We start from the raw sequence: 26,231 nt of genomic DNA, 5'->3' as shown, positions 1-26,231 counted from the left end.
GTAGAGGAAGCACCCTATTCGAAACAGGTACAACTTTTTTTTGGAAAAAGCTGTGTAATGTTTCAATCAGAATTACAGTCTTCCAACTCATTCCGGGGGAAAAGTCAGACTCTGCCCAAAATGACCGGTAACGGGACTGAGGCTGACACTTTCCCTAACACAAGGGTCACCAATGGGTCGATCCTGGAGCGTCTGACAGTCTATCATGATCTCTGGCCACTAAAAGTCTGGCAGTGCAGCGGGGCTAAGGCAGGCTCCCTGCCTACTCCGGCCCCATGCTGCTCCCGGAAGCGACCAGCATGCCCCTGCTGGGGGGGGAGGGGTGGGGCAGGGGTCTCTGCGCACTGCTCCTGCCTACAAGCACTGCCCCCGCAGCTCCCATTGTGCTGCTGACCAGGATCCGCCTGAGGTAAGTGCTGCCTGGTGGGAGCCTGCACCCCAACCCCCAGCCCTGAGCCCCCTCCCAGAGCCAGCACCCCATACCCCCTCCTGCACCCCAGCCCCCTCCTGTACCCCAAGCCTCTGCCCAAGCCCTGAGCCCTCTCCCAGAACCAGCATCCCATACTCCCTCCTGCACCCAAACTCTCTCCCAGAGCTTGCACCCCAAACCCCCTACCCCAGGCTCAGCCCGGAGACCTCTGCCACACTCCGAACCCCTTGGCCACAGCCCAGAGCCCCTCCTGAACCCCAACCTCCTGTCCCAGCCCGGTGAAAGTGAGTGAGGGTGGGAGACAGCGAGCGACGGAGGGAGGGGGATGGAGTGAGCAGGGCGTGGCCTCGGGGAAGGGGTGGCGCTGGGTGGCACTTAAATTCAAAAAGTGATCTTGTGCATAAAAAGGTTGGAGACCACTGCCCTAACATATTAAGCTGCACAGGCTACATCACACTAGTGGGTGGGGTGTGCTGATGAATGGGAAAATGACAGGGACAGTCTTGTCAAACTTGAATGTTCCAAAATCATGAGTCAGACCAAACCAATGTTTGACTTAAATAATCATCAGAACCCTTTAAAAACATTTTTTAAACGCACTGCTTGTTGGTCTGTTTTCTGATTTCTGACTCCTAGCGAGAATAGGCCCTTTTTGTAATTCAGGAAACTCTCCTGAAGTGCACAAAAAATACACACCCCAACTGGGGGACCTCCTCTCTTTTACTCCTGGTTGACAGGGAGACTCTTCCCCAAAACCATCACTTCCCCAAGCACTGATCTCAGCTCTCTCCTCTGTGCCCTGCCCTCTACAGCCCCCTCCCTTCAAACGAGCACCAACCCACACCTCATTCTTTCTACTGTTTCTGGGCACTGCCCCTGCCCAGCTCCCATCTTAGGATACCTTCCCCTGCTCAGCTCTTTCTCCCCTTCCCTGCATGCTGCCCCTTGTGAATGGTCTGGGAGACTGCAGCCCAGTTGGGGGTGGCTCCCTGCAGGCTGGAGAGGAAAGGGGAGACACCCACCCACTGAGCCATCTAGACACTCCTCTTTTTTCTACCATCACACACCCCTACCTTTGCTTCTCTCAGCCCCACTCAATGCTGGATAGAAGGAGGGGATAGTTAAAAACTATCCTGAAACTGGTTCCCTGTTTCTCCATCTGCCTCGTGGTTCAGAAAGCATGAATGGATTCACCATGAGGGAAACAGCAAGGAGAGCATCAGCCTCTGGTGTGACTTGAACTGCAGTCCAAAGTCTGCAGCTCAGTCTCCCAGCAGAGGCCTCTACAAGCTGCCGTCAGAACTGCGGCATCCACTACATCAGTGGCGTTCAACCTTTTTTTATTTGCGGAACCCTAAAAAAATTTTGAATGGAGGTGGGAGTCCTTTGGAAATCTTAGACAGGATGCCCACAGGTTCGTGGACCACAGGTTGAAAACCACTGTTCCATGGTAATTACAACTTTTGTGGACCCCTTAGACAGTCTGCAGACTCCAGGGGTCCGTGGACCACAGGTTGAAAACCACTGCAGTACATCTCCAGCAGAAACCCTGTGCTACCAGGAACTTCTCATGAAAGGCCAATTTTAATGGTGCAAAATTGTGGCACTTGTGAAAATATTGCGAGGGCTTGCAGCCCTGTGAGATGGTTCTAGCGTAGGGGGATGATTAATGGCCTAGTATCTCACAGTACTCAAGCATCTGGGCTATTTTGGCTAGAGAGTGTCCAAAAACATTACAAGAGACTGTTTTAATACAGGCATTTTCCCTATCTTAAAATAGGTCAGAAGCGAATCTCCCCAATATTCCCCAGGGAAGAAAAAAACCTTCAAAAACTAGAATTGAGTATCCTGATGCTGATTTCAATGACAACGGTGTAAGTGAGAATCAGATTCTTGTTTGTCTGAACCAATGGTTCTCAACCCATAAGCCCCACTTGCGACCCAATCAGCACAGAGCTGCGGCCCAGGTGACATCCTCATGGCCATACAGGTAGTAAATATATTGTGTGGATGTGGCCCACATAAACACACACAGAGCGGTATATGGGGCCCACATTGGTAATTAGGTTGAGAATCATTGGTCTGAACTATTAAAATCAAGTTAGGTATATGCGAGAAGGATTTGGGTGGTAAGGAACAGACAGACACCCCCAGCCCTACATTTAAAACAAACAAACAAACAAACCTCTTGAACTCCTAAAACTACTAAAGTCATTCAGGTTTCAGAGTAGCAGCCGTGTTAGTCTGTATTCGCAAAAAGAAAAGGAGTACCCGTGGCACCTTAGAGACTAACAAATTTATTAGAGCATAAGCTTTTGTGAGCTACAGCTCACTTCATCGGATGCATTTGGTGGAAAAAAAAAAAAAAACTTTTTTTTTTCCACCAAATGCATCCGATGAAGTGAGCTGTAGCTCACGAAAGCTTATGCTCTAATAAATTTGTTAGTCTCTAAAGTCATTCAAACTCCTAAATTGCTAAAAGATTAATTTTAAACTTTTCCCAAAGTTGCTAGCACTAGGTCAAAACAACAGAGCAGTTTAAGGAATATTTTCTTTTAAAACAAACATATATCTTATCAAATGCTGCATTTTGCAGCACACATTTATGGCTACTGAAAAACTGGTCTGTCTGCCTGACAATCTCATAACACACTACATTTAAATTAGAAAGATTAAACAAATGGTCAAAATCATGAGACTTTGTTTTAACATATATAATTTCTTCTGAATCCAAGGCTGGGTGAGAAGAACACGGAAGGGAGAACACTGTACTTTATGTTCAGATTGTGAGTAGAGGCTGACTTGCCCTACTCAGAAGAGGAAATTTAATTTCCATTCTCATCTGGTACTTGACTTTCGTTCAACAGAGACCGAGTGCTATGCCAAACGGAACTAAACTGCATGGTGGATTTATGAGTATGACTACTTTTATACATGCTCACAGCTGAGGCCTCTAAGCTAGTTCACCTGTGACATTAGCAGAAGTCCATCACAAGTGTGTTTTTTTTCCCTTTTTTTAAGGAAATCAAATATTTGCCGTTTTTTATTCCTGACATCAATCATTTCATTTATCTCAGCTGCGAATTATTTTAACAAGCACATGCAAGCATGGGGGGGGGGGAGCAACAATAATGAAGCCAAACAATTTACTCTGCACCAGCACATACCATGCATAGTTATACAGATGGTCTTCAATCAGCATGCTAGAGGAAAGATTGGTGTAGCTGGAGTAAGGCCCCTAGGGAAGTGCAATATATAAGTCAGTTGAAAACATGCAATGAGCTTATCACATGCACAATGCACACTGACATATTTAAAGTAACTGTGCAGTCAAAAGGTTACAGGAGAATTTTTAACAGTGAAAGTTTTTTAAAAAGACACTTTAAAACGTAATTAATCTGTTACTTTTTTGAGATAGAGAAAGCCCATTGCTGTGAGGTATCTCTGACCAGCTGTGAAACTACATTTCCAGATGAATTTGGTGTTTGACAAAGATAACATGCAAATGTGGCACCTTGACATTTAAGAAGATGACCTCTCGAGGTCCCTTCCAGTCCTACAATTCTATATAGAGCAAGCGTCAATACTGCAAGGAATGATTTATAGCATCAGAATTTCCTTTCCAACTGTTTAATCTTCCTAAGTGAGCTAAGTAAACTATTTACAACACCACTTTCTGTCAGTTTGCAGTGTTGTAGCTGTCTTGGTTCCAGGATATTAGAAAGACAGGGTGGGTGAGGTAATATTTTTTACTGGGCCAACTTCTGTTGGTGAAAGAGAAGAACTCTGCAAAAGTGTGAAAGCTTGTCTCTTTCACCAACAGAAGTTGGTCCAGTAAAAGATATTCTCTCACCCAAACTGTCTCATTTTCTGCCAGAATATTTTTGAAGACATTCAGTCCTTTTCTCTCTCTATGGTATCGAGTTACTTCTGTATTTCAATGGTAGTTCAACTATTACAGTTACAACAATTTGTGAATGATCTGAAGGCCCAAATTTGCGATCTTTAACCTGGCTGTGTATTTCTATGCAAATAGCATTAAGTGCACTCTCTCGTTCATCTAACCTATCCCATTGACTTTACATTTTTAATTTTCATTAAATGTTTTGGCACTACATAGTCTATTAATAATACAGTAAATCTTATGAAATTGCTTTTTCTTCTTTTTGCCTTTTTCTTTCCTTCATTCACTTCTTCTCATTGGCTGTATATTTGGATGCACCTTTTCTTCCTCTTTTTCCCTTTACTCCTAAATTGTATTTTTCGACAGTACATAATTCCTCCATTTTTCTCTCCCTTAGTCTGTTTGCTGTTCTTTTAGTGTTTCTCCTCCCCTTCAATTTCTCCTTCCTTTTTTTGTCCTCCATTTATCCCTTCCCTCGTCCTTCTCACCCCAAGAGACCCTGACTCATCACTCACGTTCAGTGCTCCACCACATCCTGTCACTCACATATTCTATTCTCTTCCTCGCCAGACACACCTGTTGCTCCTCACAGCCACATACATACACACTGTACTCGCATTGTTTCTCACCCCTCTGTCTCTCTTGCACTCACACATACACACGCTCTTCTTTCTCTCCCTCCCTCAGGGAGACACTCATTTGAGGGAATTCTGCTCCCTCTTTCAAACAAGGGAGGCGGTTTCTGAACAGACACATCCTTCTTTCCCCAGTTCCTCTCTGGAGGGGCACTTAGTTGGGCACCCAGGCTGCATGTGAGCTACATCATGGCTCAGCTCACTCTGACATGCCAACTCTCGGGTACCAATCAGCTGCTCTGATACGAACAGGAGGGTGTAGGGGAAAGAAAGCAACAGCTGGGAGGGTGAGAGGAGTGAATTGGGAAGTGGCTGCTCAAAGAGAGCACCATAGCGGAAATGGAGGCAGAGAGGGGCAGCAGCAGAAAAAGGGTATGTTTACATTATTTTCTGCCACGCACTCAAACCTGCCACTCCAGGTAACCAGGTCTATAAGATAGGAGTGGCCCTGAATTTATTTACTCCTTTGTAATCCAAAGGTTTTAAAATTAATGTTCTCACTATGAATTGTCCCCCACAATAAGATTAAAAATTTATTCTGGGTGAAACTCCCCTCTGTGCAGAGCACAGAGCCAATGCATCAATTAAGGGCACATGTGGACTTAAGTGGTTCCTAGATTTTGCGCTGACTCTCTGCATGGGGGGAGGAATTTCACCCTCAACAATTCCCGCTCCTTCCATAAGTCTTCCAATAAAGGCCAACTATGATCTGCAGTCTGTGTTTCTTTCTACCGATCAAACAGTGCATATTGTTTGTGTACACATGGCTGTGGGGAGGGAAGAACATGAAGCTTTCATTCTTAATCAAAGGCAAATTGTTCATTACTTAAAAAGAAAAGGAAATGAGAGGGGAAAAAAACACTTCCTCCCCACACCGTGAGAGAACTCACTGTCTTATTTTTTCCTTTAGTAGGAGCTGCTGGATTTCCCTTGCTATCTGCAGCCTTTCTTCCTAATGAGGTAAAGGGCAATGTTGATGAGGTTTTCATCAAGTTTGCTGTTTGACTGTTGTTGTTGTTGTTCTGATTCCCGCTCAGAGTCTCCATTATAGATCTAAATGTTCCAAATGGCCTTTTCAGCTGATCCCCAGGTTCAGTGCTGGCTGGAGCCCGCTGAGGTGCTTTGCCCCGGTCTTTGTCCTTTTCCTCATTCAGTTCAATCTCCGTTTGCTCCATCTGCACCACGGGCTCCTCAAAGGTTACTCTGAGTTTTAAATTCTGGGAGGTTCTGCGCTTTGAAGAGGGAGACTTGAGGGCGCTCTTAGGACTAGTAGCAACCTTTTGAGCAGTGGCACTGTCCGTGCTGGACTGAGAGGTATCTCCAGAAACTTGGCTCTGAGATGCAGTCCCAGACTGATATTGGGGTTCGTTATCAGGATCACTGCTCTCTGAAGAGGGAGATGGACTGTGGCCATCCACAGACTTGGAAGCTCTAATGCCGAAAGGAAACCGGCGCCCTGCTGCCAAAGTGTGTTTCTTAATCATCAGGTGCAGACTCTCAGTGCTTTCAACATTTTCTACTATCGGTTGTGGCCTTGGTTTGTCCGTTCTTTTCACGGGAGTATTCTTCAGGTCCTCAGAATTATTTGAGTCTGTATCAGACTCGCTGAGGGATCTCTGCATAAGGTGCCTCAGTCTGGCTAACTTCAGCTCCCTTTTCTCCGGTAGAATCTTCTTCACATTCTTGGAGGAAGCATGAGCATCCTGAAATTCCAATGTCAGCTTCTCCTGCATACAGACATTCTCAGAGATTTCTTTCCCCAATAATTGGCGCAGGATTTTATCTGAGTCCTCGTCTTTCATCTTGGACCGAGTATGGCTGGAAGTTCCCATGCTGCCAAGAATCTGAATCCCATCTTGGGTGTTCAATTTACTTTTTGGTAGAGACAAATCATCTGCATCAGAGACTTTCCACTGGGGTTTGCCAGAAGGAGGGGACAATTGTGAACTTAAATTAAAAAGAGAGAGAGAGAGAAATGATTTTCAATACAGGACACTACAGTCAAATATGTACAGATATCAAATTCAGTGCTGCCATTTCCAGTGCGCATCTGTCTGAGCATATTACTCCTCTTATCCCCTTGATCTTTGTCCACATAGAATGTATTATTATGGAGCAACTGCAGTGGCTCCACAGTGAAGGTTTTAACTCCGCTCCCATTCTAAACTAGATTTTGACTCCCTTTCTCTTCTAAAATTCACAAAGAAAAAAACTCAGTACAGCCTAAAATTGTGTATGGCTACTTGAATACCAAAGAAGAGTTTTAGAGGAAAAATTGAAAGAAACAGCTGTTTTTCAGTTACAGATCTTTCTTACACGTTTTTCAAAAAGGTAAAAAACCCCATTCCTTTTTAACTATTTTTGTCCAGTCATAATACAAAGATAACTTGGCCTAATTTCACACATGTTGGATTCACCCACCACTAACAATAAACCACGCAAGACTATATAAAAAGTTAGGGCCATTAACACCTCCCCGTTTATATTTAGCACATTGAAAAGGATGTAAATATACATTAATTAAGTTCAACATTATTAGGACATTACACTAATAAAAAACTCAAATATTGGAAAGTGAGGAAATACAATCTTGAGTCTGGCTTGTAAAGGATTTATGTTACAGAGCTCCTTCCCTGAGGCACAGGTCCAAGTCCACAAATTCCATATCCTGATTACAAACCAAACACCACCCTGCTTTTACTCATGGCCACAGGCAAAGAACTCACTCAGTTACAGTTAATTTGAGGCGGCGTAGGTGTGAATTTCTTCTTTTTTCAAACAACTACAGTTCTAATAATTTCATAATCCTAATGCTGGGACTTTTTACATTAATATACTATTATTAATCACTTCATCTTAATTAAGAAATGTTTAGTATATAAGTGAAATAGTAATAAGTGAAATAGACAAATGAAAGCTGTATCTGGCCTCCTGGGAAATGTGCATGCAAAAAACTACTTGGGTCTAGCATAGAGATTCCTATCATTTGCGTGAAAGAAGGTTAGTTCTGATGATCTTCCTTTGGCTCTTGGAATATGCTTCAATGAGCAGAGCTATTGGCATGGCAAGGTAGTATGGGTGAGGGAGTTGTAACTGGGAGGAAAACAGTGACCACCATGAAAGCAAAGTTTAAAAAAAAAAATGAAGAGCCACTTTCATTCCTACCCACATAATCAAGAGGAGGTGGTTAGTGGTTAGAATTAGTGAGTGATGCAGAGCATGCATCTTCCTCTCCCATGTGAAAAAGATATACCAACCAAGCAATTCACCAATCAACCCCTCTTGTATATACAAACACTTCTTCAGTCTCAGAAGGTGCATTTACTTCAGAAAATAATATAAATAATAATGATTTGCACTTTTATAATACCCCATCCACTGCACTCTACAAATACTAATGATTAGTATGTTTCCCACAACGTATTAGGTGCTGTATAAATAGCACTCTAAGGGCTTGATCCTAAGTCCACTGAAGTCAATAGGTGGCTCTTTCTATTGACTTCAGTGCCTATGTTAAAATGAGATTAGCTCCATAACACATCCCTCTTATGCAGGAAAGCATCATCTCCATTTTACAGATAAAGACTCTGACTGAGAAAGATTAAGGGAACAATCCTGCAAACGTTTAAGTATGTGTGTTATTTTGCTCGCATTTGCAATCCCATTGAAGCCAACTGGACTGACAACTGAGTAAAGTTAAGCACATACTTAAGTTCTTGTAGGATCAGGATAAAATTGGCTTGGCCAAAGACATACAAGAAGTCTGTGGCAGGGTCAGAAACATAAACCAGGCCTGCTGGCTCCCAGTCTTGTCTCCCTCCTCTTCCGCAGTGTTATGTCAAGTGATCTATTTTAGCAAAAGACATCGACATGTTAAATTATATATGTTTCTGGTTTTGTGGTTTTTTACACTAGCTAGTATGGGCAAAACACATAATGAGTGTGAGAAGTCACATTAATCTGCAAGCATGTTTTGTTAGCAACTGGTTTTATGAATTATAGCCAGCATGAGGTTACAATGGACCTTCATAAAGTGAAGCTTTACAATTTCACCAGGTGTTTCCAGCGTTCACTGTGATTCATCTTATACAAAATGTACTCGGCTTCCACAATAAATCAGATTTAATACTGGTGAGGAACAGGGATGATTAGTTCTGCTTACATCTTTCTAAGAATGTCCAGTATTTACACCTATTACAAGCTGGCAATTTAAAAGATGTGAACTTTAAATCAGCAGTGAAAAAGAAATGTATTGAGTTTTAGCAGATGTTTTACTATTTTTTAATGTGTGAATGAATAGATAGACCATCATCTCTCCTGATAATAGTTATACAATAAAAAGGCTCCAAGTTATACTACTTTAGAATTCCACTCTTGTAAACTGTTACCTTGGGGATGTTGGTAGTGATTGGCCCTCCGATCTCTGGGCTTCTAAAAGCTGCTGGAGTTGGTTCTGTAATGTCACACGTTCTACTGTCTGCCTGTAAGGAAATATTAAACCATTAAACCCATTTTTAAAGGTTGCCTGTACAATAGGATAAATGATACCATTCATTCAACATCACATTCAGAAGAAAGGCTCTGTCCATCTATAAATGAAGATGCAAATATAGAGTGTATACAAATATTAACATGGACAATATGTATGCTGTACTCCTGTAAATTGCCTCTAATCCCTATGGGAACCCATGATCACTGTATAGCACCTTCTGAAAACTGCCTAGTTAATATAAATTATTTATTACTGCTAGTGACTGCTGTAAGTTACAAGTTTAGAATTTTAAGCAGCAATTTGCTGGAGCTGAGTGATGCACAAAGCTTAATCTATCTGATGCCAATTTAAAATCCCAAACTGTCAAGTCACTGCAAACTTAAGGCCAGATCATGATGGATCTTGCTCAGCTGTGCATGGGAAGAGAATGGATGCCTCTTGTAGGAGGCCCTAGCTCTGGGGAGTACAGGTACTGCTCACTCCTATTCCCTCTACAGAGCAAATCCCAGGAAGGTTAAGAGAAGGGGGCAAGGCCATTGCCCACAAAACAGGACTAGTGCATCAGCAGACCTATCTACTTCATCCTGAAGGATAGAGCAGACTGTGTACCTGCACTCCCACAAAGGACAGTGATGAAAATACCACACTGTAGTCAATAGAATACACAACCATAGCCCATACACAACCTCTTAATTTCCTGTTTTACTCTGTATGTGCTTTGTAAATAGTCTGCATGCACGTCTAGAGCTTTGGAGAACCACAATTAAATAAACACACAATATTGTGCATAACTGATATTGCATGTATGATTATAGCACAACCCTAGCAAAGAAAGAGAGAAAGACCATATATGCAAATATGAACACAGACACTTATTCCAGGTACAGAGAGATCTGTATAAACAAAAACATGAAGATGACATCCATAATAAATTGCACTTCTCTTGTACTTGTGTGGCTCAAGACAGACAATATTTTAGTCTTGTACCAAATGACAGATTTAAATTCCAGTTTCTCAAAACTTTGCAGAGCTAGAAATTGAGGCTTTGTAACTATAGGAAAAGAGAGACTCTCAGCTTTCCAATAAAAAGAACAGGAGTACTTGTGGCACCTTAGAGACTAACAAATTTATTAGAGCATAAGCTTTTGTGGGCTACAGCCCACTTCATCAGATGAATAGAATGGAACACACACACACACACACAAAGTGGAAGTCACCATACAAACCGTGAGAGGCTAATGAGCTATTATCAGCAGGAGAAAAAAAAAACTTTTGTAGTGATAATCAAAATGGCCCATTTAGACAGTTGACAAGAAGGTGTGAGGATATTTAACTTAAGGAAATAGCTTCAACACGTGTAATTACCCAGCTACTCCCAGTCTCTATTCAAATCCAAGTTAATGGTATCTAGTTTGCATATTAATTCAAGCTCAGCAGTTTCTTGTTGGAGTCTGTTTTTGAAGCTTTTCTGTTGCAAAATTGCCACCCTTAAACTTTTTACTGAGTGGCCAAAGAGGCTGAAGTGTTCTCCTATCGTTTTTGAATGCTATGATTCCTGATGTCAGATTTGTGTCCATTTATTCTCTTGCAGAGATTGTCCCGTTTGACCAATGTACACCCTCCTGGCCACTATGGATATAGAAGCCCTCTACACCAACATTCCACACAAAGATGGACTACAAGCTATCAGGAACAGTATCCCCGATAATGTCATGGCAAACCTGGTGGCTGACATTTGTGACTTTGTCCTCACCCACAACTATTTCACATTTGGGGACAATATATACCTTAAAGTCAGCGGCACTGCTATGGGTACCTGCATGGCCCCACAGTAGGCTAACGTTTTTATGGCCGACTAAGAACAACGTTTCCTTAGCTCTCGTCCCCTAACACCCCTACTCTACTTGCGCTTCATTGACGACATCTTCATCATCTGGACCCATGGAAAAGAAGCCCTTGAGGAATTCCACCATGATTTCAACAATTTCCATCCCACCATCAACCTCAGCCTAGACCAATCCACACAAGCGGTCCATTTCCTGGACACTACGGTGCTAATAAGCGATGGTCACATAACCACCATCCTATACCGGAAACCAACTGACCACTATACTCACCTACATGCCCCCAGCTTCCATCCAGGACACACCACACAATCCATTGTCTACAGCCAAGCTCTAAGATACAACCACATTTGATACAATCCCTCAGACAGAGACAAACACCTACATGATCTCTACCAAGCATTCTTAAAACTACAATACCCACCTGCTGAAGTAAAAAAAACAGATTGACAGAGCCAGAAGAGTACCCAGAAGTCACCTACTACAGGACAGGCCCAACAAAGAAAATAACAGAACGCCACTAGCTGTCCCCTTCAGCCCCCAACTAAAACCTCTCCAGCGCATCATCAAAGATTTACAACCTATCCTGAAAAATGATCCCTTACTCTCACAGATCTTGGAAGACAGATCAGTCCTCGCTTACAGATAGCCCCCCAACCTGAAGCAAAACTACACAGCACACACCAAAAAACACTAACCCAGGAACCTATCCTTGCAACAAAGCCCAATGCCAACTCTGTTCACATATTTATTCAAGTGAGAACATCATAGGACCTAATCACATTAGCATGCCATCAGGGGCTCGTTCACCTGCACATCTACCAATGTGATATATGCCATCATGTGCCAGCAATGCCCCTCTGCCATGTACATTGGCCAAACCAGATAGTCTCTATGCAAAAGAATAAATGGACACAAATCTGACATCAGGAATCATAACATTCAAAAACCAGTAGGAAAACACTTCAACCTCTCTGGCCACTCAGTAAAAGATTTAAGGATGGCAATTTTGCAACAGAAAAGCTTCAAAAACAGGCTCCAAGGAGAAACTGCTGAGCTTGAATTAATATGCAAACTAGATACCATTAGCTTGGGTTTGAATAGAGACTGGGAGTGGCTGGGTCATTACACAAATTGAATCTATTTCTTTAAGTTAAGTATCCTCACACCTTCTTTCAGAGTAGCAGCCGTGTTAGTCTGTATTCGCAAAAAGAAAAGGAGTACTTGTGGCACCTTAGAGACTAACAAATTTATTAGAGCATAAGCTTTCGTGAGCTACAGCTCACTTCATCGGATGCATTATTATTATTATTATTATTATTAGTCTCTAAGGTGCCACAAGTACTCCTTTTCTTTTCACACCTTCTTGTCAACTGTCGAAATGGGCCATCTTGATTACCACTACACAAGCTTTTTTTTCTCCTGCTGATAATAGCTCATCTTAACTAATTAGCCTCCGACAGTTTGTATGGTAACTTTCAACTATCTAAGACCTAAGAGTGGCTATACTTCAACAAAAAAGCTTCAAAAACAGACTCCAAGGAGAGACTGCTGAATTGGAATTAATTTGCAAACTGGATACAATTAACTTAGGCTTGAATAGAGACTGGGAATGGATGAGTCATTACACAAAAAGAAAAAGGAGTACTTGTGGCACCTTAGAGACTAACAAATTTATTAGAGCATAAGCTTTCGTGAGCTACAGCTCACTTCATCGGATGCATTTGGTGGAAAAAACAGAGGAGAGATTTATATACACACACACAGAGAACATGAAACAATGGGTTTATCATACACACTGTAAGGAGAGTGATCACTTAAGATAAGCCATCACCAACAGCAGGGGGGGGAAGGAGGAAAACCTTTCATGGTGACAAGCAGGTAGGCTAATTCCAGCAGTTAACAAGAATATCAGAGGAACAGTGGGGGGTGGGGTGGGAGGGAGAAATACCATGGGGAAATAGTTTTACTTTGTGTAATGACTCATCCATTCCCAGTCTCTATTCAAGCCTAAGTTAATTGTATCCAGTTTGCAAATTAATTCCAATTCAGCAGTCTCTCGTTGGAGTCTGTTTTTGAAGCTTTTTTGTTGAAGTATAGCCACTCTTAGGTCTGTGATCGAGTGACCAGAGAGATTGAAGTGTTCTCCAACTGGTTTTTGAATGTTATAATTCTTGACGTCTGATTTGTGTCCATTTATTCTTTTACGTAGAGACTGTCCAGTTTGGCCAATGTACATGGCAGAGGGGCATTGCTGGCACATGATGGCATATATCACATTGGTAGATGCACAGGTGAACGAGCCTCTGATGGTGTGGCTGATGTGATTAGGCCCTATGATGGTATCCCCTGAATAGATATGTGGACAGAGTTGGCAACGGGCTTTGTTGCAAGGATAGGTTCCTGGGTTAGTGGTTCTGTTGTGTGGTGTGTGGTTGCTGGTGAGTATTTGCTTCAGATTGGGGGGCTGTCTGTAAGCAAGGACTGGTCTGTCTCCCAAGATCTGAGAGAGCGATGGCTCGTCCTTCAGGATAGGTTGTAGATCTACTACAGGACAGGCCCAACAAAGAAAACAACAGAACGCCACTAGCCATCACCTTCAGCCCCCAACTAAAACCTCTCCAACGCATCATCAAGGATCTACAACCTATCCTGAAGGACGAGCCATCGCTCTCTCAGATCTTGGGAGACAGACCAGTCCTTGCTTACAGACAGCCCCCCAATCTGAAGCAAATACTCACCAGCAACCACACACCACACAACAGAACCACTAACCCAGGAACCTATCCTTGCAACAAAGCCCGTTGCCAACTCTGTCCACATATCTATTCAGGGGATACCATCATAGGGCCTAATCACATCAGCCACACTATCAGAGGCTCGTTCACCTGCGCATCTACCAATGTGATATATGCCATCATGTGCCAGCAATGCCCCTCTGCCATGTACATTGGCCAAACTGGACAGTCTCTACGTAAAAGAATGAATGGACACAAATCAGACGTCAAGAATTATAACATTCAAAAACCAGTTGGAGAACACTTCAATCTCTCCGGTCACTCGATTACAGACCTAAGAGTGGCTATCCTTCAACAAAAAAGCTTCAAAAACAACGAGAGACTGCTGAATTGGAATTAATTTGCAAACTGGATACAATTAACTTAGGCTTGAATAGAGACTGGGAATGGATGAGTCATTACACAAAGTAAAACTATTTCCCCATGGTATTTCTCCCTCCCACCCCACCCCCCACTGTTCCTCTGATATTCTTGTTAACTGCTGGAATTAGCCTACCTGCTTGTCACCATGAAAGGTTTTCCTCCTTCCCCCCCCTGCTGCTGGTGATGGCTTATCTTAAGTGATCACTCTCCTTACAGTGTGTATGATAAACCCATTGTTTCATGTTCTCTGTGTGTGTGTATATAAATCTCTTCTCTGTTTTTTCCACCAAATGCATCCGATGAAGTGAGCTGTAGCTCACGAAAGCTTATGCTCTAATAAATTTGTTAGTCTCTAAGGTGCCACAAGTACTCCTTTTCTTTTTTCAACTTATCTGTAGATATATCTATATCTCTCTCTATATATCTTAGTATATGTTCCATTCTATGCATCCGATGAAGTGGGCTGTAGCCCATGAAAGCTTATGCTCTAATAAATTTGTTAGTCTCTAAGGTGCCACAAGTACTCTTGTTCTTTTTGCAGATACAGGATAACACTGCTGCTACTCTGAAAGCTTTTCAATAGCAGACATAGTTCTTCCTTCTGCCAGGGGTATATTCCCACGTGCAACATTTTACCATCAAGACGTTTTTATGTACATAAGGGTTTTAAGACCTTTTTAAGAGGTGTTTTAAGTTTATTAGTTTTAATTTTTCCTCTTCTTTGACAGTTTGTAGTTTGATTCACAATAACTAAGACACAGGTAGAACAATATAAGAACTAATCCCAGTACATTTTTTAAAATTTTCTAAAAGATTTCCAGAATAGTTTTTCTGTAAAATGTGTCATATAGAGACTACATGGGGGTGGGGTAGTATAACAGATTTTACTGTACGTATACTTTTAAAAAGGCCAAGTTTTCAAATGTGTGTACAGAAGTTGTGTCAACCAAAGTGCATTCACAAATATTGGTTGTCTGTGTGTATTTTTCTGAGAGTTCACTTTAGGTGCTCACCTTTGAACAGTTCACCCTTGGAAATATTTTATTACTTTATTTAAAAAATCCAGTTCTCTAGAACAGGAGTATATGAAGTTTGCATCCAACTGACGCATTCAGTGATAACTTGCTAGGAAAGTTTACACTATATTAGTTAGTCTCATATTTGATACAACAATGCTGGCAACTAAGGTTACAAGTACACTGCAATGAAAAACCCACAGCTGGCCCATGCCAGGTGACTTGGACTTGTGGGCCTTGGGCTGTTTCATGGTATAGACTTCCGAGCCCAGGCTCTAGGACCCTGTGAGGTGGGAAGGTCTCAGAGCTCAGGCTCCAACCCGAACCGGGAAGGCTACACTGCAATGAAAGAGCCTTGCAGTCGAGACCTGCAAGTCCAAGTTGTCTGGCACAGGCTGTTTAGTTGCTGTGTAAACATACCCTAAGACTGAAGCACGTTTTATACAATACTCTATCTTGATTCAAGCAGCCTTTTACTCAGCTCAAAATGAAGCAGTGCATGAAGAGACTCTCTCAAAGAGTGGCCATGAGCTACAATTTATAACTTTAGGAGTTGCACTTGGTGTACACATTTACTTCCTTTTGCTCTAAAATTACTGTAATCCCAGGACATATTCAAGACATGGACAAATCTGAACTATATTGATTGAGGCCACAAGAAAATGGATTCATCTGTGTTTCGAAAAGATACATAAAGATACTTTCTAGGAGCAGAATTCTGGATTCTCCAGTCCTGAGTGAAAGGTGGGGGAGAACACTGCATGGAGCTTCTTGTGGTTCCCTGATTCAGGGCTACCCAATCTGGGTGCAAATTAGGACATCACAGGAGCAGCCCTAACTTAATGCTGGTGTACGATTAGGTGTATCTGAACTCTGCTCCACTGTGTCCCATTCTCTCCATCGCCTTCTGCTGTGGGTTGGGGATGGTTAGTGTGATAGCTGGCTCAAGAGGTGGTGGAGCCACATCTGCCACCTTTTTGCTGACTCGAAATTCTTCTTGTTCACAAGGACTTCACCACTGGTTATTTCTGGATGGTTCAAAGTGTACTACTTACAAAGTGGCCTTAAGCAGACTGCAGAAAATGGACCTAAATTTCCTGGGATGGAAGCATTGACTCCTCTATCCACTGACAAAGCTATCTCCTGACATAGCCGTGAATACTCAACATACACTAAATTAGGGTACCATCTTAACTAAAATACCCATATTTGTGGGTTTTGCTATTTAGCTTATCACAGATAAACTTCACACGAAAGAGAAAACTGGAAAGATTTAATAAATGTGCAAGACAGGTGGTGTAAAGTGCTGTTTACCCACAATGCTTTCAGCACATTTGTTTTTGTTTCCTACCCCTTTAAGCATAGGTACTTATACATTAAAAGTGACCATGCAAAAAGCATTACCTTTTTATCTGCTTTATGTTTTTGGTCTTATCTACCTCCTTTATATTTTTAGTATTTTAGTATTTTTTTTTTAATCTTGTTAGTTGTGCAGAATGAACATAGCTCTGTGACAGTGAGCTGGATTTTTTCCTAGCTCAAATACCATCAACAGAATTGTTAACTAAGTTCAAAATACAGAGTCTTTATAGTTGGAAATGTCAGAGCCCCAGAAAGAATCCAGATGACTTCTCAGATCCCAGGTTGTATTTGCAGGACTGACAGAAAATAAATGTTTTTTCTTCTAACATACAAAGTGGGTCTGGAAAGTACTAAAGCAATAAAGGGGAGATCCCAACATGCCATTTTACAGTAACTTCTCAAAGCATAACCACACTAAGTTATACACACCTTCTCTTCTTTTAATTTTGCCTTTTTCTTCCTTTCGCCTACTCAGTTCCGTGTACTATTTTAAAATCACTCCCACAATCTGTCAGCACTGGATATACTGTAAACTCCCAAGACACAGTCTTTTCTAGGGTCAGGCAAATTATTTTCATTTTCAATTACTCTCTGATATCTACATAGCTATTCACCCACCTCTTATCGTTTTCTCAACTTCCATTTCAGAATATTAAAATAAGAAACAAATCACATACAGGGAGAACTAATCTGAAAGAATACAAACTGTTTCATAGGTGTAACTAAAAACTTCCTATACGTATAACCTTTATTTACATGTTTCCCTCACTAAAGCATCTTTTCTTACAGTTACTCCTGCCCAACCTCTATTTTTGCAAGGCATTATACAAAAATATTAGTTCTATTTATTCTTTATTAAACTAAAAATATTAAAGCTTACTCCATTCCCATATTTCTGTCATTTCATTACATAATGAATATTATGTAACAGACATGCACGGGCACACACGACAGTCTTGTGAATTACAGTATCATATATTCTTGAGAGGTAGCTATAACTCTTTAAACAGAGTCAGAACGCCTGCTAGAAACACCTACCCCCAGGCCCTGTATGTCCAGTTTTGGGTCCCACACCACAAGAAGGATGTGGAAAAATGGGAAAGAGTCCAGTGGAGGGCAACAAACATGATTAGGGGGCTGGAGCACACGACTTATGAGGAGAGGCTGAGGGAACTGGGATTATTTAGTCCGCAGAAGAGAAGAATGAGGGGGGATTTGATAGCTGCTTTCAACTACCTGAAAGGGGATTCCAAAGAGGATGGATCTCGACTGTTCTCAGTGGTATCAGATGACAGAACAAGGCGTAATGCTCTCAAGTTGCAGTGGGAGAGGCTGGATATTAGGAAAAACTTTTTCACTAGGAGGGTGGTGAAGCACTAGAATGGGTTACCTAGGGAGGTGGTGAAATCTCCTTCTTTAGAGGTTTTTAAGGTCAGGTTTGGGATGATTTAGTTGGGGGAACTGGTCCTGCTTTGAGCAGGGGGTTGGACTAGATGACCCCCTGAGGTACCTTCCAACCCTGATATTCTATGAGCAGTACTTTGTCATGCAATATCATGTGCTTTGCTATTAAAATACATAATTACAGATCATCCTCACTACTGTGTGTATAGTTAGGGGTTAATTTACTTCTAAACATCTAAAGGCCAAATACTGAGATTCTTACCTCAGGGTATGGCCCTTACTAACTATGGGCCCTACCTTACTCCTAATCAAGTCACAGAGTTTAGTCACTGATGATAGTGGGAACAAGCTGAGGCCCCAGACTGTATCAAATGTTTCAATGTGCCCAGATCTATTGTTTTATTTAAAAAACCCAGGCAGCTTATACAGTAGAAAATAAAACAGATAAGTAATGATGGAATAACATTTTAAAGTTAACAGCTGGTATCTGAATACACTTATATTTTATAACAGAGTACCATACACAAAACAAACAGAGCATACTATAAAGTTTCATTTTATCCCATAATCATTTTTAATTGTTTGGCTTCAACTACTCAACTTTATAAAACCATTCATATAAAATTTCAGCTAAATCTTGGTGTTCTATCTACAGAATGTAGGTGAACAGGGGCAACAAAAGGACAGACTGCTTTTTGATGAAAACCTGTAGTCCATGCTTCACTGACACAAGGGTATTTTTATCTATATCTTTTTATTCTAGGGCTCCTTTATTAATTGCTTTGATAAAGAGCTTGCCCCTTGAGGATTTCAAGGAAGCCATTAAGTGCTTGGCTTGGATAGATGATTCCCACCCCCAACTCCACCAAATGTCATCTAGTTATGGTATTATGTCCAATGCATCGTGCTGCAAACCATAGGGAGTCCACAGAGGAGTCTGCCAGGGAAAGGCACTGTCAAAGAGATCTAGGGAAGGGCTGATTTTATATCTTTGGGACTGGCTGAATTGTTCAGGCCAAGATAATTCAAGTAACACACAGGTCAAGGCTGCTAACGCCAGTAGAGGGTCAAAAGATGGCTCATTTGTGCATCAGGGTGTCTTCTAATCAGAGGTCCATGGGTTCCTTAGGCCATAGACATATTATTGAGGAAATCAGTCTGATTAACCAAATTGTTAAGCGCCTCGGTGACCTTGAGAAGTATAACCGAGGACATTTTATGTAGGCATTGTGAAAAACTTTTGTGACTGTCTTGGGAATCTCTTGTGGTTGGCTGCTCCCATTCTGAATTGATCATGTTCTCTATAACTAGACAGAGAGATGCAGGATGGGCTTTTTATACTGACGCTGAAGATAAGTTTCACTTTCCATTTGACCCATGGTAGAAGGAATTTTTCTGGATCTCTCTCTCTTCTGGCTTGGATTCTGAGTTCTTCTTACTCTGAAGATGAGGATGAAAGGGAGGATTTCTGGCTTCTAGACATTTCCTATTTTTTGAGTGTCATATCTTCTCTCTAGGGAGAGACCGAGACCACCTTAGAGACCTTTTGCGTTTACTCTTAGCCTTTGAGCTTGCCCATTTGTTCTGATCAAGGGGAAACTGAAAACTGATCTGAATGTTCTGTTTTACTCCTGTTTTTGTGCTCTCCCATAACACTGAACCATGGAGGGGCTTAGTCCAGTAGCAGAGTGTCTTTCCCCTGGGGTTGCTCTCTGCCAGGTGCTCCTTTTCTGGGGAGGGTCCTTGCAACAAGAAACAGAAGAGATGCTTCCTGAGTTGGTTCAGGCACCTGAGCTTCTGATTTCTCATAGCCAGATCCCATCAGTATTTGGTACAGTCTGGCTTGACAACGTGCTAACAGTGGCGCCAATTCCAGGGAGGCAGATGAAGTGGCTGAAAAGGAAGGTGGTAGTATTAACCACTTTAGCGCTTCCATGGACGGAGATGCAAGGGGGTTTCAGAAAAAGGCACTTATCTCCGGCTGATAAGAAGTACTGGTAAGTAAGTGGAAATAAGCTGTGGTCAGCAGCAACTGGGAGGGTGGGGGGAAGGTGATGGGAAAGTGTCCAATGTTATGCTGCAATGGCCTGATGTATCAGTCCAGGATTTACAGCAAGCGTGGAAGGTGGCCATTCTGGAAGTCTGTAGGGTCATGCTTGGCACTGCTGAGGGAGTTTGGGAGGAAAAGGTGACTAAGCCTCCTTTTAGCCTCTTCCAATCCTGGGACCAACCAGGGGCTGCTCTAATTTATGCAGGATGGAACAGTCCCCTGGGACCATTCTGTCAACCTAGGATCACTGGAGTGGAGGGCACTCCAGCTGTAATCCCTCCTGCTCCTGGAATAATCCCTATTATAGGCTTGGGAGAGATAGCAGAGAAAAACCAGCATAGTAAGCTTTGTGCCAACAGGAACATACCCTTTAAGTCCTCTTGGCTGAAGATCTGGTCCTCTCAGAGGGGACTGGGGCCCTGCTGAAGTTGGAATCTTGAGAAATACTGGAGTCACTGAGTCTTCCACTTAGTCTGGAGCTGGGGATCCCTACGCCCATTCACAACAGTGGTGCCTCTGTGTGTTTCTGTGCCACTACTAGTTTGGGGGTGGGTGAAAAGCAAGGCCTGAACTCTTGTCCTCTTCCAGAATATCCACTGACTGCTATGTGTGGGCAACTAAGCATAGTGGGTAGTTGCTCCTATCATTTCCAGTAGTTTGCTTTTTTTAAGCAAACGATGGATTATTCCACTGCCTGATTAGGCTGCAAGACAGCTCCACAAGAAGCTCACAGCATTTTGTCTCTATCAGAGATGGGGGAGAGGCAGTGTTGCACTCAGTGGAACAAACCCCTTTGGCCTGAAGAGACAGACTCCTACAGAACAGAGACTGATTTCCAGCTGGGACAAGCACAGAAACCAATCCGGAGTCAAGTTTAATGATTCTAAGGCTTCCTATGCTCTACAGCTCAAGGGAAGCCGGGGGTCTGGGAGCTGCCTGTTGCTGTTCTCAGGAAATAGTCTGAGCTAGATATTATTCCTAAGGGGGCAAACGTGCCTGCTGGCTGGCAGGTTTAGTCTTCCCTACCCAATGAGACATCAGAGGTAAAATCTAACACAGGTACGGTGAGTCTTGATAAAAGAGAATTCTACTGAAAAGAGAACTGAAACAGAGAACTGATGGTTGTGATTTATACTCTTCATTTCTATTTCAGTTTGTTTTTAGTGAAAATATAACAACTGAGATGAGTATCTAAATAAGATTGAATTTTCAATACTGAATGACAGCATATGAAAAGTGTGACAAGATACATTTTTCTCTTTTGAATTCACTGCTTTGGAAGGTGTTTCTCACTGTGTGTGGGGAGTGGGAAAAGAAAGAAATGTAAGCAGCTGGATCTACTGCACTGCTTAGCAACCTAATTCTTGAGCATCATGTTCAAGTTACCAGGAATCAGGCAGGAGCCACACGAACTCATCTGGACGTAGTCAGATACTAGTCAGGTCATCATGAATCAAGACACTGTCAGGATACTAGTAATCAGGCATATCAGAGTCTGAAACATTGGACAAGGTGTCTGTGCAGCAACCAGACAGAGCCTAATTGTGCAGACTGACAGCTTCCTGTGCCTCTCTTTGGGTTTAAATAGGAAGCCCTGACCAATTAGAGGTCCTGGTGTTCCTTCAATCAGGGCCCGGAAGAGGCCTCACTGATGTAGCTTTTGGTTTCTTGTTCTCTCCGTTTGGTCAGCAACTAGTGATCAACTGGGTGTGAGCAGGGAGGGGTCAGTTGACTAGCAATCTTACAGGTTCAAGACCCATGGTGTGTGTGTAAAATGTAAACTATCACTAACTGAGATGTTTCAATAACACATGTATACACGTTTGCATATATGTACACAAAACCAAAATACCTCAAATGAAGTGTTCTGTAATGATAAAGGACACAAGTTGCTACTGTAAAGTCCCTTTGTTATATATACAAAGTCCTATGCAGCAGATGCATATATACTTAAAACAAAGGAAGAATAAATATTAAATAAAATATTTTGACCCTGATTCTCAAAACATTGGGTCTGTAATTGACCACATAAATCATGTGACCCATGTTTAAATGTGTAAATGGGATATGGTGTGCACTAAAAGCTGGATTTTCAGGGTTCATTTTTGGTCTAATATTACCACTGATCTCAATGGGAGTCAAGTTAGGCCAATACTGAGTGCTTTTGAAAATTCACCCTAAGGGGACATTAAACCACAATAACTGCTTACACAATGCAGACATGCTATCGCACACTTAACATTTTGAAAATCAGGCCCTTATAGCTAATTCATTTGCTACGAGCCATAGTGATGTTCTCAAACTTGGTCATATGCAGAAAAAAACCAGAACATAGTATTTTGGAAATATTGTATTTCCAAGACCCAAAGACTTTCCAACTACTATTTTTGTTGTTCCTCAAAATATCAACACCCAACGCTGTAATTGCAAATAACCGTTTTAATGCATCTAAATGTATGCTAAGTGAATAGAAAAATAAGATTAGAAATCATGTGATCCTTAGGCTTTTAAGAGAACAAGTGTAAGGTAATTACTTGCACACATATAAATACATAGATATCATCACTCATACCACGCCCACATAAGAACAGCGAACTCTCACCAAGATTAGTAGAAGAGCTAAGCAGTTATAGATGAGCAGCTTGATTAGAGTTTGAAAGAGTTTGCTGGTGATGGAGAAAGAAAGGGAAAGTTTTAATTGACTAATTTTAATGTAGAGGAAGCAGAGAGACCTAGTTAATAAACTGAAGAAAAGGGAGAGACTTGTTTTGAGAACATTCCCGGTGTAGCCACTATCTCACCCTTATGAATTAGACACTTACTCCTTTAGTTGTTTAGTTAACTTCACAACCTGAGATGCCAATGACATGCATGTCTCCACAACCACTAAATAACGGGAACACATGGTGTGTCCATGTCGTTCAGCACTTTGTGAGGGTTTCTCTCCAGCACGGTTTTGCATAGTGACATTTGCTCCATATTCAACCAATGTCTGCAAAGATGTAGAAAGAACACGAGTCGCTGTAAGTGTCTTTAAAACCGCTGCTATAAACGAAGGTAAAGATTTTCAAGTCAATGGGAACTGCTGGGTGTTCCTATTAAGGTTCCTAAAACTGAATTTAGAACCCTGATTTTAGACACCCTGTTTCGAAAATCTTGGTCTAAATTATTTTTTAAAATCATCCATACAAATAACTCTTCAGTAAGTCAGAGCTCCTAACTTGACAATCAAAGGAAACAATGGGGAACAGGAGTAATTTAGAATACTGAACTATCCCTTAAGATGATTATAGAGACCAGTGATACATTTCCCCCTTTTTGCTTTTCCTGTCCCACAGTTAATTTGATTTTACACCTTTTGTTACTTTATGTAATGTAACTTTTATAATGGGTTTTAAATATACAGTATACACTGGGGTTGAGACTAGTGAATGAAGAGTTTACATTTGGACACCTGCCAAATTTTGCTTGTGATAATCAGGGGTGAAAGTACGATAAAATACTTACCGGTACGGGGACCTGGCTCTGGATCCCCGGAAAGGATGGCGCCGTGGGGTCAGCCTCCCCCAGCCAGCCCATGCTGATCAGGGCTCTGGCAGTGATTTAAAGGGCCTGGGGCTCCAGCTGCTGCTGCGGTAGCAACCGGGAACCCCAGGCACTTTTAAATCGTGGGGCCCCGGGGCAGCTGCCCCTTTTGGCCCCCCCCGGCGGCAGCAGCCAGGGAGGGGAGTCAGGGGGGTGCATGGAAAAAGGGGCACACTGTACTGGCCCGTACCAGCCTACTTTCACTTCTGGTAATAATACAATAAGCCTTTTTCAAATGCACTTGTACAAAATCTGTCTTTTTTCTGTGAGTGACCAACTAGCCTGATTTTAAGAATGCCTTACTATGAAATTACCGATCCAAGCTTTTCAGCTCAGCTGGGTTTTCCCTGGGTATAATAAGGTCAGTGCAGCTAGCTTTCTGTCCTGGTCCCTTGGCATAGGAGCATGTTGTAGATGGAAGATGTGGCAGACTCAGAGGGGTGACAGACACACGTGAAGAACTCTAGTAGATGGGAGTGGCACAACTTTCCTTTACAGAAGCTGTGCTTTTTAAAAAAAAGAATCTAATTATTATTTCAAATAAATTTTCCTGGTACTGATATAAAGCTTATTGGTCTGTAATTGCCAAGTTTTCCCCTACTGGTTTATCTATCAAAGAAAAAAATATTTTCAAAAATTCAAGACTATTTATTCAAGTTACCTCTTCAGAAGGGAAACGGGACTAGTCTTGCATCCATTTAACTTCATTTCCCAAAATGGACTGGAACAGTTACCATTCCATGCAAAATCATTTGCTAATCACTGCTCTTTCACAATTTATCGCACAGCTCTAAGGGACACTGTCAAAGTTGGTAGCCTTAAACATTGACCTACCATGACAGTGCTCCCATCTGGTAGGTCCTACACCTTTTGCATTCCTTCCATCTATTTCTTTTCCAACTGATCGTTGCAACTATCTGAAAAATAATAACAAAAACACTAAGATAGGGATTGCGCATATGCGCTGATTCGTTTAATGTGACTTTCACAATAAACTGGGAAGGGTCCACTCCTGACGTCTTTCAAAGCAGGACAGCATCTCACTAATAAGGAAATTCAGGAATCAAAGTTTTGTAATGATCATGTCTCCAAATCTGTTGGATCGATTTCTTACCTCAATGTCTGCTGGTTCAATTTTCTCCTATTGCGCTTACTACTTACAGATGCCTGAAATGACTTTCCTGAAATTAGCACTCCTTGTCTATGACTCTCAAAAAATACTACTACTGGTCAGATACATTTTCTCTGTTTCTCTCTTCCTCTTGCCCATGTATCTTCTTTTTCCCCATCTTGGCTTCTGGTTTGTGTCTTCCATCCACGTAGCTGATCTTCTCTTTTCCTCTTCTCTCTATTTTCCTTCCTTTCTGACCAATATCTTTCTCAGATACTCTCCTTTTCCACACAATCCATTTGCCATCCATTTAGACTAATTCTTTCCCCATCCATTATTCATCCTGTCAACAATTTTGGCTGCCGAACACAAGAAGTGCTAGCAGCACTGAACACTAGAAACCATTTTTGTGCAAAATGCTTCTGATGATTCCCAGGGATCAAGACTGTGAAATGCTGGACTGGGCAGCTAGCTTAGCGTGCAGTTGTTCATCATAGTGCACCATCGCTGTTTATGGTTTTTCCCCCCTTCTGGATAGTTGCAATGGTTTGCTCGAAAGAGAAATAGATGGCAAGCATCAGAAAGGTAAGAGCTTTCAAAGGAGGTCAATGTCAGAGTATGCCTATCAATCCTGACAGAGTCCCTTTCAGCTCTTTAGAAGTTCATTAACTCATTAAGGGGGTAGTCTCATCTTAATGCACATAGAATCATGTTATCTTTCTGTGTATCAATTAAAAAAAAAATCTCTCTCCAAATTCAGTCCTTAATTCTTGTCTCATTACAACATAATTACTGTGGATTTACATGAGTATAACAGAGTGGAGTTTAGCACTTAAGGTACATACGTTTTTAGAAGTTTCACTTTGTGGTCTACTTGTTCAAGCTTTTTATGGTTTTAGTATCTTTTTATTATAAGGATTTATTTCTTACCTATTAGGTTCTCCATTTTGATATTAAGGACTTTTAATCTGCAGATTTTTAAATTTAAAGGAACTCTCTGAAATAAGTGTAGTTAGTACTCTACCTGTATACATCCTAAATAGCCATGCTGAGCAGCTACGTGCACTGCACTGTTACCATCCTGGTCAACTTCATCCAAAGAAATCCCTTGTTCTTGCATAAACTGGAGAAGCCACAGAAGTATTTTCTCCTAGAGAAAAAAATTAAGAAAGAAATAAAGCAAAAACAAAAGCAAAATTTATTAGTGATGGTGCTGGTAACACTAACTATTATTAAA

General features: G+C 41.8%; 1 protein-coding gene across 6 annotated transcripts in view; it reads right to left on the bottom strand.

The window, feature by feature from the left end:
• The window catches only part of LOC119856274 (synuclein alpha interacting protein), a 104,755-nt gene that overhangs the window by 3,075 nt on the left and 75,449 nt on the right, over positions 1-26,231 (bottom strand). For 4 of the 6 annotated variants that reach the window (XM_038403630.2, XM_038403631.2, XM_038403632.2 and 1 more), the window contains 5 exons: positions 26,019-26,144; positions 23,121-23,290; positions 9,358-9,450; positions 5,860-6,916; positions 3,598-3,668 (listed from right to left, as the gene is read on the bottom strand). In XM_038403630.2, coding sequence (XP_038259558.1) covers positions 3,598-3,668; positions 5,860-6,916; positions 9,358-9,450; positions 23,121-23,290; positions 26,019-26,144 — 1,517 coding nt within the window. The remainder of the gene's footprint in view (positions 1-3,597; positions 3,669-5,859; positions 6,917-9,357; positions 9,451-23,120; positions 23,291-26,018; positions 26,145-26,231) is intronic. The other 2 variants (XM_038403633.2, XM_043514963.1) reach the window with 1 other exon arrangement.

The sequence above is a fragment of the Dermochelys coriacea genome, chromosome 5, assembly GCF_009764565.3.
Source record: "Dermochelys coriacea isolate rDerCor1 chromosome 5, rDerCor1.pri.v4, whole genome shotgun sequence".
In the NCBI taxonomy this organism is placed as follows: Eukaryota; Metazoa; Chordata; order Testudines; family Dermochelyidae; genus Dermochelys; species Dermochelys coriacea.
The sequence above is the reverse complement of the archived record's forward strand: the minus strand, read 5'-3'. Positions and strand labels throughout refer to the sequence as shown.